A 13,879-nucleotide genomic window follows, 5' to 3' on the forward strand; every position below is an offset into this window, starting at 1 on the left:
GAAATGTTGGGTTGCCCATGTTGGGTTCCCTCAGCCGCCTGGCATTATCTGCCCAACTTCAGCTCTTGGTTACAGATGGGCAACTGTTGGGTGGTGGCAGAAACCCAACATTGGTAACCCATTTCCAGCTTTGGACATGGAACAGGGTGGAAATACCAGCCTCCTTACTTTCCACCAGTCATCTTGACCCGCCCATTGAAATAGAACTTGAGGGAACAGAAATCCAAGAAGACTGTGTAGTATTTATTTTCCATCTTCCATACTATTTATTCAAAATGTAGAATAATGTTTTGGGGGCAACACAAACCTCTGGTTATCCAAACATTCAGCACAGTCCATTCTGCTATAGAAACAAGTGTTAGGTCCAGAAATACACAACTTATCCGTTTTTTTCAAAGTTGCTACTACAGTCATACCTTGCCAACTGCTAGGGTTCCATTCTGGCAAAAGCTCGCTGTTGTCAAATTCACGGTTGGAGAGGCATTATCATTTATGGGAAATAGGGGGTTAGGGGAACCATGACCGCAAAGATACCTAAAAATAAAGGAAAACATACACACACACCCCAGTGCTTAGAAATCACAAAAAACCGTGTAATATCGCTGAGTCACCAAGAAGAATGAGCAGATCAAACCTCTGGAAAAATTTTGAACCTCTCCTCCCAAATCATTCAAAGCCATTTTAAATTGGCAAGGGACAGCAAGGTCAGCAAGGGTCACCAAGAGAATGAGCAGATCGAACTGCTGAATCCCCCAAAATCACAGACACCCCCCCCCCCAAAAAAACCCCCCCCGCTGACCGTGGATACTCGAGTTGCGGTTGGCAAGACCTGTCACAATTTCCCATTCGCATATACTCAAAGTTGGTAAAACTGTGGTTGGTAAGGGATGACTATTCTCATTTACTGGATACTTTCGCAGCCTCCATTGTATAAAAACACACAGTCTTTTAGACTACGAAGAGTTAGGTAGAATAACTGTCCATCTTGTGAATGATCAAGAGTTTTCTTCCTGAAAAGAGTGAATGTGATCAGCACAAATATGCAATTATAAACTGCCAATCACTTGCCATCACTCAGCTTTGTTGCATTTAAAAAACAACACTTAAGTGCTTAAAAATTTATTTTAATGTTTCTCTTCCATGAATACAAAGAATATCCTGTATTAAAAAAAGAAAAGAGGTAATAGGTACAGGTCTTTTACATAGAACAAAAAATGTATCATGCCATGAAAACAAAGCCCCTAGGACAAAGGTGCATTATTCTAATTTATCAAGAAGAGTTTGGACAGGCATTCTTTTTGTTTTTATTTTTACAATCACTCCCTTCTTTCAGCATTAAACAGAAAAAGCCCTTGTCTCAAAACCACAGGATGATAAGAAAGCCCAGCTGCTTCTTTTCTGTTCTGCATGGAGTAAATGTGGCTTAACTGTGTATCACTTTGCTACTGTGCTTCAATTACATTCACAGCCAAATATACTGAACAAATATACAGAAAGCACAATTTTCCCTAAAAAAAATTGCTTTGTGCTCTCATTTCTTCCCTATTCTGAGAAGTTTAATAGATACCAACAACATGTAAACAGTTACATATATATATATATATATATATGAGGAAGGACCACTGCTCAATGGAAGAGTATCTGCTTTGCATGCAGAACATCCCAGGTTCAGTATCTGGCATCTCCAGGTAAGGCTGGAAAATAAACATCTGAAACCTGGAGGATGGGTACTATTCGGTGTAGACCATACTGAGTTAAACGCTTCCATAGAAAAGAAAGATAGGAAGACATAATCATTCTATGAATCCTGGGTTAGGTTTTATTATGAGTATACAGTGTGTGCGCCCGTCTCCCACACTTCCTTGGTATATATGATTACTTTTAACCCTCATATATCTGCACCAATGCTAACCATGGTGAATGTTACTCTGGTTCCTTAATAAGGATTTGGGAAACCCACATCCAACCCTGGTTTCAAACCCTGGTTACATGGTTATTCTTGATTATAGTTAACCACTATTGTTAGCACTGATACAGACATAATGAAGGAGAAGGAAAGAGAAAGCCTGTGGCACGTGTTTAGGAGATCAGGAGCATGCTGGTCTCTGATGCCTGAGTTAAAAGTGAATATGTCAGTGTGTTCTTTGTTCTTTAAAAAAAAAACGAACTTCCTGTTTGGGGAGGAAGGAATGCTCATTTCAAGAGTTCCCTGGTGCCCCTCTTTTCTTGATATTTTAGTATTTGGGATTTTGTTTTTGTCATCACTAGATGTTCTGCAGTGCTGTTTATTTAGTTACACATAGGCATTGTGTGTTAGAACAAGGAGATGGCCCTAGAAAATTCCTAGTCTTTAATTCCATTATAGATGGTAGGGCAGGATTCAGCTAAATTTCACAGAATCAGACTCCATTTAGCTTACACAACCACTGGGAGAAGCCAGAACTCATTCACCATTTTAGAGAACATTCACTCCTAAAGGACTACTCCAAGTATGGTAAGAGTTTTATCAACCACACTGGTTCAAAACAATCAAGTACCCCACAAGGGATTCAGATATCCAGCACACATCTGCATGAGTTCTGTAAAGCTGTGTAAATGATGCAAATCAGCAACTGCAGATCTGGAGTTTTTAGGAGTTCTGCTAAATCAAAATTAGCAAAAACAAAAACAAACTCAGAACTAGGCAAAGCTCCAAAGGAATCCCATACTCAATATAGAATTTTGGGTGTTTCATTCTTTTCAATACTAGGAAGGCAAAAAGAGATCCAACAGTGAAGAGAAGTCGCCCTTGCTCATTCAGAACTCCAGAAGCCAATCAGATACTTCTCATTTGTGCATCACAGATACTGGAACTAAAGTGACTTCCCAAAACAATTCAAATTCTTAAAATCAAATCTCACATAGACATTTATATTTTAAAATGTGCCACTGAAATTTGAGCTCTGTGTCCCATGCCCAGAAATGAAGCTTCCTATGTTCTTATTTTCTCAGAAATCTGTATGTGAAAATTCAAAATTTGAAAAGATAACACATTCTGAATTTAAAATTTCCACCCTCAAAATTTATAAATTTTCAAATGCATTACATAAATTCATCAAATTTATTGAATTCACTTTGAAGGATTTTCAGCTAATTTTGGAGATTGGGGAAATTTGCTTTCATCACTGTATAAGTCCTACTGTACAGTCACCTGTGGGAGCTTACCATTATTATCTATTGGTATCTAATAAATTTAAATCTATTTAAATTTATTTAAATAAATCTATTTACAGGTGTAAATAGCTAATAGCTAATTTAGACTTTACGGCATTTATCAGTTTTCTTCAATAGCAAAGGGCTCTGTTGACTGAAAAATAATCATGTGGTTAGGCTTGTGGTAGATCATAAGTTGATAACCATTCTAGAACTCCCTAAGGATAGCTAAATGATAGGAATATGGAGGGGAAATGGCATTAATTGTAGCATTTTACAGTGACTGATATCTGTTCCACATTCTGTTGCACATGCATTGCAAATACAAGACATCATGACCTACAGCATGCAACCAACAACAAATGCATCATGTTTGTGCATGATCTCTTAAAAAAAAAAAAAACATTCATGAAGTTTTACAACATCTATTTACAAAAAACTCTGATGGAAATGGGCACATTAATTTATGACAAGACTCCCAGTTGTGAAAAATGCATTTCTGAGTAATTTAAATGCTCATGGTTGCACTGCTTACTGATAATCCTTCATTCAGTGAGAAAGCTTGTAAACAATGAAGATGTACATTTATACAATTTACAGTCTCAAAAGGAAATAGATTTCTGGTTTATCATCTTCACTTGACTTGGTATCTAGAAGAGAGTCATCAGAATAAAACTGATCATTGTATCCATAGCGTAAAGTTGTACATGCACCTTCTGGGACACCTCGGCCTTCTAGGTCATCTGCGTTGAAGTTATCTAGATAACTAGATATGTACGATCCAGTGGAATGTCTATTGATAATGTGAGGAGATACAGAGGGCTTATTTCTAAAGACTACCCCCGTTACATTACCACTGGCATTAGAAAATTTTTGCTTGCTGGCTTCTTGTCGCTCCTTGGCACGGCTAGCAATGTTTCGCACTCTGCTCTGACTCCTGGAAGACAGTTTTCGGACCAACATTTTTGAGCAATCGTCATTCTTTTTAGAACAAAATGGCTGGCAACCATCCTCCTGATCAAAAGACACTAGTTTTCTCAACTGTTCTGTCAGAGGATCTGTAGCTTGTGACTTCTTAGCTTTCAGAGCAGCCACCGTCTTGTCTCTCATGCCAGATGTGATGAAACCTCGACTAATGTACTTGTATTTGCTTTCGAAATTGCAAGAGATATCTTCTGAAGTTAGATCTCCAAGACTTTTGGATTTGCACGGACTTGGCTGTTTTTGAGCTGTGGGAGAAGGATAAGGCAAAGCATTCTTGGACCTCAAAGAGGAGTCCATGGTGACTCTTTGAGAGAGGTTTAACAAATTGTTCTGTGTATCTGAAATCTGCAAATAATTATTGTACAGAAGATCAACCTTTTTGTGTTCTGGACAAGGAAGATATTGATTTTTTTCACTTCTACACTTGAAATCCTCAATTAGGTTGGCACTGCAGAGGTCCTTACTGTTAAGGTTCCCAAAGATGCTCTCGTTATAGTGCAGACTGTCCTGATTATGCTTGAGTTTCAAAGGAGAAGCCAGTTGGCTCAGGTCTTCTCTCTTATATTCAAATGCAGTAATCAAGAGGTCTTGGAACCCTCCATCAACCTCCATAAGGCTGCTGCCTGTAGAATTTACACAAGTGAAAGGGACAGCTATATTGTACTCCAAGTCTGAGCTGTCAGAAATGCTGGAGTGGCTATTGTCAAGAGATTCCCAGTTTGTCCCACACTTCCTTTTGGGGTTTGCTTTCAGCATGCTGCCTGGTGAAATGCAGGAAAGCACTGCATTGGTGTCTTTTGCACAATGGTCTTTTGCAACCTTGTCCACTAATTCATGGCTGGAATCTGGAGAAAGAGAGGCCTCATGGATAATTGTGTACAGAGAACACCCTGTTGTCTCAGGGGTGGAGGTCATAGTTGCTTCTAGTGTTGATAATGATACAATAGGTGTTACACTAGGAACTTGGGGGTCAAAAGCTGTATTTGGATAGTTTTGCAATGTACTTGGTAGATACGTAGACTTCATACTAATGTTCTTACTGCTGACTCCAGGAGGACTAGAAATTGCAGCCAAATTCATTTGGTCATTTGTGACATCCAAGTGTTCTATCAGTGATGAGACAGAACTACCCACATCAGTCTCATTGGTTAAAGAGACCTCATTAATGAGGCGAGAAATGTCACTATCTTGCATGGCAGGTGTGGAGTGAAAGTCAGGGACATCATAACAGGTCGCAGAAGATGCATCAGCTAATGTTAAATTAGTTAGAGCACTATTAACAACTGTATGAGATTCAATGTTAGGCTTTTTATCTTCTTGAGGAAGAGAACTTCCTGCTACTGTTTTTTGCTCTTTGGATAGCACAGTATCCTCCATTGACGTTTGAGCCATGCAAGACAGGTCTTCATTTTTTTCTCTTTCAAGTTCTTCCTTTAGATGAGCAGCTGCACTGGAAATATTACTTTTCCAGTACTCAGTGGAGAAATAGGTTTCAGCTATTCCAATTGCAAAGTCCAAGCTTTCCGCCTTTTCACACACAGGTAAAGTTGCACAACCGCCAGTCTTGGGAACACCTTTTTTAAATGGAGATGCAAACTTTGTAAAAGACTCTTTCTCTGGAGGAGAGGAGACCAGTTCTTTCGAATTTGCTTGATCCTTGCTTGTATCATTTTTACTTTTGGCTAAATCAATTTTAAAAAGAAAAACAATAGTTAGGAAGAATGCTCTCTCACCTGCTTATGACAGTTTTGTCTTGAGACAGACAAATGGAGAATGTAAAATTGTTCACAACTGTGAGAGGATTTAATCATGGGGTTGTGCAGGTTTAGTACAAATTATCCAAGTGGTATGGGAAATGGCAAAATATATAGTTGGAGGCACTTCATTGAAGGTTTTAATGCTTCATTACATCATCACAATTATGATGTAATATTTGTTGTAAAGAATGTCAATGAGGTACCATAGTCTGGATATGTGGCATTACCTTCAGCTGTGTTCCTATTCAGATTTGTACTATAAAGAAGCATGGCAAACAAAGACAGAACAAAACAGCTCTGTTAAAAACACCATTGCAAACAAGAGGCATGCTTATCAGAACTCCTGAATTACACATTCAACATCTGGACTCCATGCACCATAGCATCAGAAAAGCAGTGATTTTCTAATGCCACACATTCATCAGAAGAATAGGAATTTTAAAAATTCCACTGGGTACAGTTTGTTTCTCTATCTATATATCTAAAATTCTAGGACTGAATAAAACTATTTTGCATTAATGGTTTAAAGATTGCCATGAAAAAGGACAACTTTATGAACAATGCACAGGCAAGACTCTGGCCAACTTTTAAATAACAGAATAGGGAAAAATGAATTCCGTACTCAGTCCTCTCACCTTTACTCAGGTTGTACAGGGATCTTTTCTAGATCCCTATATATGGCTGTGAAACAAACGCTTGTGTTTTTGGTAAGAAAGGAAGGAGGGATAGATGGGGAAAACTTAAGGATCAATAGGACAATGCCAAACATTACAAACATGTTTGGAGTTAATGGACAGCCTCCATTTCTTACTCTGCGTTTCCACAGTCACTTCAAATGAATAATAAATAATACATCATAAATGCAGTCATTTATGGCTAATGTATGGCTTCATCAAGCAAGCAAATATATAAGTAAATAAATTGTAAAGGCATTTGCCGCTTCATAGCCTGATATCAAATTATCTGTTTGTTTATGGTATATCAATATTTTGTCCCCCAGCTCTAAAGATTAATTGATTTCCACCGTTTTTTGTTTTTTTAAAAGACTAAAATTAAAACCCTGGGTTGGAGAAAAGAATTTCATGTGCTCCATGAACTGTTATTTCCTAGATGTTCACAAAGAAGAAAGTTTGAACTTTGAAACTTTGATATTACTTGGTAACAAATAAAGATCACAGTTTTTCCTGAAACAATCAGGTTTATCAGAAAGTCAGGTGATCTTTAAGACTGACTAGGTACTGTCACTTGTTCACTGCATTAGTGTGCAAGATCCTGATGACAAGATCATAAAGAAGTGTTCTTAGTGGAGATCATGTCATTAAGAAGTTCCTTCCCTTTGGACACTGAAATCTAAAACTGAATCCTTCTGAAAGTGCTGGAACGCACTATTATACCCACACTTGGTGGCGTGGGACCCCTTGCCTGTGGTATAATCCCATATTAGTGGGATGTGTGTATGAATGCAATAAGCATGCAGGTGGATCTCTCTTGTTCCATCAATACTCTCCCACCCAGCTGGTTGCATGGGAAAGAGCCACATGAATAAACATGCAATCAGCACCTTTGCACTAACTGATGCTCACCACAATGCATCAGCCTGAATGCTGGTGTTCCAATCCTAAACATTTGCACCACCACCATCCCTGCAATACCAATGCAATATCATGATTTGTGACTCTGCAGGTTTCTCTGATGTCAGAGAAATGCTACATTCAGAATCAGATTATTCCCTAGATCACCTGAGTTCTAGAGAGCTACTTGCTGCATTCCCATGCATGTTTAGTTGGGAGATGTCCTATTAAGTTTAGCAGAATTCAGTTCCAAGTAAGTGTGCATAGCATTTGTAGCCTTAGAGGTGAAGAACTGAGCTGATTACTAACTTTCTAAAACAAATGCCTTAGAAACAACTTACCAGAGGTATTTTTAGATTTGCTAGCATCAGCAGCTGTGGTAGCATCTTGATCTGGGGATGGCAAACCCACCAGAAGATATTTGTCAACCGGCATGGAAATGGGACGTGCTTGCAAACTCCTGCTTGTGCGCCTTAGAACACCTTCCTTGTCTTTCAGATCTGCTCCCTCAGATGCACTCTCTTTAAGCTCAGTGGCTTCCTGGAAGCCCATTTTGCTCTTCTTCCTGCCCTTTGCTGGAGCGCTGGCTGTGCGTCGGAGAAGTCGTTCCCCGATTGACCTTTTCCGAACATAATTAGCACTGTTTTCCACAGAATTATGTTTGGGGTTCTTGTTAAAAAGTCCCCTGAGTCCTATCAGTTGCTTGTTCTAGAGATTAAAAGAGGAAGAAGAAGGAAGTACTACAGATTTTAGGAAATTATGGCCTGCTTGATAAACGGTTGCTTATGCACATTGTCTGGGTGATGAATGAAAAGGAAACCTAATCAAACAACCAAAAAGAAGCTATTAAATCAAACAAATTCACATCTAGTTGATCCAGGAAAATACAGTCACAGCTCACCATGAATTCATGCATGTTTGAAAACATTTCTCCCCATCAGGAAGGCAGCCTGCCATGACAGCAAAGGAACTTTACCAGAAGCTTCCTAATCACACACGACAAGCTTGCAAGGAATGTCCTGAGGTGAAGGTTGTCCTGCCCAAGGACATGGAGTTGCATCATGACATGGGCCACCTCAAAGCAATAGCTCAAGTTTTCAAAGTCTTTATGGGAAATGAAGTGACATGGCAACTACAGATCATGCGATTGGGAATGGCTCCATAAAAAGAAACCTGTGCCCAGAGATTGCATGCTAAATAAAGGCTACCTTTGTGGCTCCTAGAAAGTGCATTATAGTATAACTGGGGTTGAGGATTAAGGGACTCCACTGAAAGGCAAAGAGAGGCAAACACGTCGGGAGAATTTTTGCAAGTTGCTCACAAGAAAATGATATGAGACATCAAGTGTTTTTATAGAGATAAATATTTAAGTTAGATGGCTATTTCAGATGATTTGCTGCTTCTTTCAAGTGGAGCAGCTCAGCTATCTTGGGGAAGAAATGTAATGTCTGAAGATGCACATCCCAATTATAGCTTCTACTTGAGGCCCATTCACATGCTATGTTCAACACTCATATAATGAGTGAACAGTGTACACAGGTACACACAAGTACAGTCATTTACATAAACACATGTATGAGTGTACACTCGTAGTACACTCGTACAGTATAATGTCTGGATTGGGCTTTGCTGATGGCAATTTGATTAAGTGCAACAGCTCAGAAAAGCAACACCACACTCTCATGAATCAAGGTATGAAAAGTTACAACTGGAACAGCTCAGATGTTGCTTCCTCCCTGTGGCCACGTGCCTAGAAATGCTCAGATTGCTCAAAATGAAAGAAGCATCACATGTTTGAATTAGCCCACAGGGAAGAGGGGCATGCACAATTGCCTAGCCAATAGCATTTGCAAGATGTAGCCAAGTAGCCAGAAGCCAAGTAACCAGCCAAAACTTTCCTTGAAAATTAGTCAAGGAAAGTGATTTCATATCATCTTCTGAGGTGGTTTGCTAGATTTGTTTTTATAGCTAGGCTCATTTTTTCTACTTAACTTGGCTCTGTCTTGCTGTAATTTAAAAGCTCTTCTCTAAGCTGCAAGACAGGGAGGATCCGAAGTGGGTCAGATTAAGTCTTTTACAGAAGCAGCAGAAAATAATCTGTCCTGTCCTCTAGTCTTTTATTGTTCATATTCAATATATTTTAACAAGATGCCCCCTCTGTAATCTAAATATTGAAATGTTATATGCCTTCTAAATACCTGTTTATCTACCTGTTTTAAAGAAGACCTGAGCTGACTGCCAACATTCTACATACATGCATAAAGAACACAGGAATCAACACGAGGCAAGGAGGAGTCATGGAGAAGAGAGTTAATCAAAGCAACAAGCCACAGCAGCAGCCCCACCCCTAGGCCACCAGGGAAGAAACAGAGAGGTAAAGGGAGAAAAGGGATAGGAAGCGAACACAGGAAGTGGCCATATACTGAGTCAGACCATTGGTCCATCTAGCTCGGTATTGTCTACACAGACTGGCAGTTAGTAGGATATGCCTACTAACAGCAGCATTCAATGCAAATTTTATCTGACAACAAACTGTATGTACAAGCAGAGCAGATAAACAACTATACATTTGCTCTGCATTATTTCAGAAAAGAATAATGACACTACTAAGTATATAAGCTAGTGGATGCTCTAAGTCAAAGGCTGGCAATGGAAGGCCATGGGGTCCCATCTGGCACCCCAGGGCTTTTTTCTAAGGAGTGCTTTCCTCCATCCTCTGTCCCCTGAGATGGCTGATTATAGTTGTCACCACTTAGGAGCAGTGTGGGGAACACAGGTTCCCTTGTGGGCCACATGCTAGCCCATGGCCTAATTGGGTCAGCTCTTTGCTTTGTGCTACAGAAGACCTCATTACTCAGAGCTATTTTGACCCCAAAGGACGACATTATTATTTTCATCTCATACTGAAAATCAAGCAATTTAGCAGCATCTCAAAACGATGGAAGGGGTATGCAAAACCTAAAAACATGCTGACTTTCTGTAACAATGAAGGAAGTTATCCCTTGAACTCACATGGGCAACTGGGATATACGTGTCTGGGATCTCATCCAAGTCAGTTTTAGTTGTTTGATTCTTCTTCTTTTTAAAAAAGTGCATCATTAATAAATATGCCTAAATGGCAGCTCAAAAGCTGAAACATATGTTTAGATAGAGACCTGGAGTGATGATAAATTCATATTTTGAAGTGAAGACCTATTTGCTCACCACTGATTTCTAAAAAGACCACTGCCATGAATAATGGTGCAATCACCAGTTAAACAGATGCATAGGTAACAAAATGAACCTTGGGAAAGCCAGGGGACACAGTTTTAAGTAGGACACAGGATGTTTCTAATATTAGCTTTTGGAAACCGGGTATTTTAATAATCATATTCGGTCAGATCACATTTCTTAAAATATACCGTTTTTTTAAGGTATAGTATACCGTATGTATACATCAACATACACATTTCTTAAATGTATAGTAAAAAAGAAAAACATGGATACACAATAATACAATCCTTTATGGCAAATTAACAAACAATTCATCATTCTTCTACTCACTCAGTTCTGTAGCTTCTGATCTAGGCATCTTCTAAATAAGCTTGTAAACAATATTTGATAAAATTTAGTAGTTTAGATCGGAGCTCCGATCTATCCTTGGAACACTTTAGTTCCTTTATATTCAAAGGTTTTACGATTTAGGATGACAGATTTGAGTTCATCTGCTAGATTTTATCAAAGCTTGCCTTAACTGCTAAAAGCTAAAATTTTCCCTGGTCTGCTCTCAAGATTCTAGATCTAAATGGTCAAGATCTAAACTGCAGCTCAGGTTTAGCAAGATTGATCTTAATTACCAGCAAATCTGCCACAGAAGAGTGTTTTGTTTTGTTTTTTAAATCTAGTTTCAAAATCAGTTTTGCTTGCACACCTTGGTTTAATCAGTCTGGGGAGGAGCTGTCTTGAAATGTGCTTGCTTTGATCTAGCATGATTGTTCCTGAGCAGCAGATGATAATTGTCTATGTTGTTGATGTATAGAGAATCAGGTTAAAAAGAAGGAAAACTTATGCCACAATTAAGCAGGGAATCTCTGGATGATACGGATTATCTGGACCCTTTTCAATCTGGCTTCCGTCCCGGATATGGGACTGAGACTGCCTTGGTCACTCTAGTGGATGACCTACGCCGGGAACTAGACAGGGGCAGTGCGTCCCTGTTGGTTCTGCTGGACCTCTCGGCAACATTCGATACCATCAACCATGGTATCCTTCTGGGCCGCCTCTCAAGTATGGGAATTGGAGGTACTGCGTTGCAGTGGTTCCGGTCCTTTCTTGGGGGGAGGGTCCAGAAGGTGGTGCTAGGGGACTACTGCTCAGCCCCGTGGCCATTGGCCTGTGGGGTCCCGCAGGGTTCGGTCTTGTTCCCCATGCTGTTTAACATCTACATGAAGCCGCTGGGAGAGGTCATTCGGGGACTTGGACTGAGTTGTCAGCAATATGCGGATGACACTCAGCTCTATCTCTCCTTGTCACCCGATCCTAGGGAGGCAGTGGATGTCCTGAATCGGGGGCTGGAGGCTGTGATGGGTTGGATGTGGGCTAATAAACTGAAATTTAATCCGAACAAGACGGAGGTACTGTTGGTCACTAGGAGAGCCAATCGGGATGAGAATTTACCAGTTCTGGATGGGGTTGCACTCCCCTTGAAGGAGCAACTACGCAGCTTGGGGGTACTACTGGACCCAGCTCTGCTTTTGGAAGCTCAGTTGGAGGCGGTGGCCAGGGGTGCCTTTGCACGGCTTCGGCTAGTGCGCCAGCTGCGTCCCTTTCTCGAGAAGGCAGATCTGGCCACAGTTACCCATGCCTTAGTCACGTCACAGCTGGATTACTGTAATGTGCTCTACATGGGGCTGACCTTGAAGGATATCTGGAAACTGCAGCTAGTGCAAAATGTGGCAGCTGGGTTTTATTGGGAGTTGCCCGGTGGGAGCACATCACACCCATTTTGAAAGAGTTGTACTGGCTGCCAGTACATTTCTGGGTCCAATTCAAGGTGCTGGTTTTGACCTTTAAAGCTCTTAATGGTTTGGGCCCAGGGTACTTGAGGGACCGCCTGCTCACAAGGGTTGCTGCCCGCTTGACGAGGTCATCTGAGGGGGCTCTGCTCTGGGTGCCGACAATGAGAGAGGCTTGGCTGTCGTGCACTTGGGATAGGGCCTTCTCTGTTGCTGCCTCTAGGCTTTGGAATGCTCTCCCATGGCCATTCACTCCTCTGACTCCATCAGAGTTTTTTGAAAGCTTGTAAAATCTTGGCTTTTTACCCAGGCCTTTACATGATTGTTTTATTGCTGCTTCTATGTGTTTTACTCGCATATAGTTTTTATGTTTGTATTTTATAGATTTTAAATTAGATTGGTTTTATATTTTTTGCTTAATATTTTTATTGTCATTTTAATTGTATTTTTTTTAACTTTTGTAAACCGCCTTGGGATTGGTTTTAATGAAAGGCGGTATATAAATGTAATAATAAATAAAATAAATAAAAATAAATAACATAAAATAAATCTCTAAGAGTAGCTCTTGCTTTTTTGGCTCAGTGAAAGGGAAACTGACCAGAACAAAGGAGTCTGGATTCTGAAATGGGAGGAAGAGGGCGTTTTGTATATGCACTTAAGAAAAAACATTTCTGTTTAAAGTAGCTCAGTATTTGCCTTCTAGAGCTGCTCACTAAACAACATAGGGAAATTTACCAAAATAAATCCTTCTTCCCATTTCTCAGCATCTACTACCAGGGGTGGAGCTAGGGGAGAGGGGGCCTGTGTTCACCCCTCTTCCCAGAGGCCCTTCGGATATAATGAAGAACACAGGGGGGGTGGGGCTGGGGGGCCCTCAGGAGCTGCAGGATCCGGGTTCTTTGAACCCATCTGCTCAATTATAGCTACACCCCTGTCTGCTACACTGATTTCCCATGCCCCTCAACTAGTTATTATTATTATTATTATTATTATTATTATTACATTTATATCCCACTCTTCCTCCAAGGAGCCCAGAGCGGTGTACTACATACTTGAGGTTCTCTTTCACAACAACCCTGTGAAGTAGGCTAGGCTGAGAGAGAAGTGACTGGCCCAGAGTCACCCAGCTAGTTTCATGGCTGAATGGAGATTTGAACTCGGGTCTCCCCGGTCCTAGTCCAGCACTCTAACCACTGCACCACACTGGCTCTCTTAGCATCAGTGCTACTAAAATGGCTACAGCATCCAGTTATTAATGGCATGATCTACATTAAAAATCTATACGCTGGGCAACAGACACCCACCTTCTTGCTTAATTGCACAGGGATGTTTATATTACCAAGGGTTGTTCTAAAATACTCATCTAAGGAATTTAGCAGAA

General features: G+C 40.3%; 1 protein-coding gene across 6 annotated transcripts in view; it reads right to left on the minus strand.

The window, feature by feature from the left end:
* Positions 1-1,108: 1,108 nt before the first annotated feature.
* The window catches only part of PLCH1 (phospholipase C eta 1), a 204,264-nt gene continuing 191,493 nt past the window's right edge, over positions 1,109-13,879 (minus strand). For 4 of the 6 annotated variants that reach the window (XM_053309997.1, XM_053309999.1, XM_053310001.1 and 1 more), the window contains 3 exons: positions 10,517-10,582; positions 7,846-8,212; positions 1,109-5,858 (listed from right to left, as the gene is read on the minus strand). In XM_053309997.1, the coding sequence (XP_053165972.1) occupies positions 3,787-5,858; positions 7,846-8,212; positions 10,517-10,582 (2,505 nt within the window). In that variant the 3' untranslated portion in view covers positions 1,109-3,786. Of the gene's footprint in view, positions 5,859-7,845; positions 8,213-8,712; positions 8,773-10,516; positions 10,583-13,879 lie in introns of all 6 variants that reach the window. The other 2 variants (XM_053309998.1, XM_053310000.1) reach the window with 2 other exon arrangements.

This window comes from Hemicordylus capensis, chromosome 3 (assembly GCF_027244095.1).
Source record: "Hemicordylus capensis ecotype Gifberg chromosome 3, rHemCap1.1.pri, whole genome shotgun sequence".
NCBI classification, from domain to species: Eukaryota; Metazoa; Chordata; class Lepidosauria; order Squamata; family Cordylidae; genus Hemicordylus; species Hemicordylus capensis.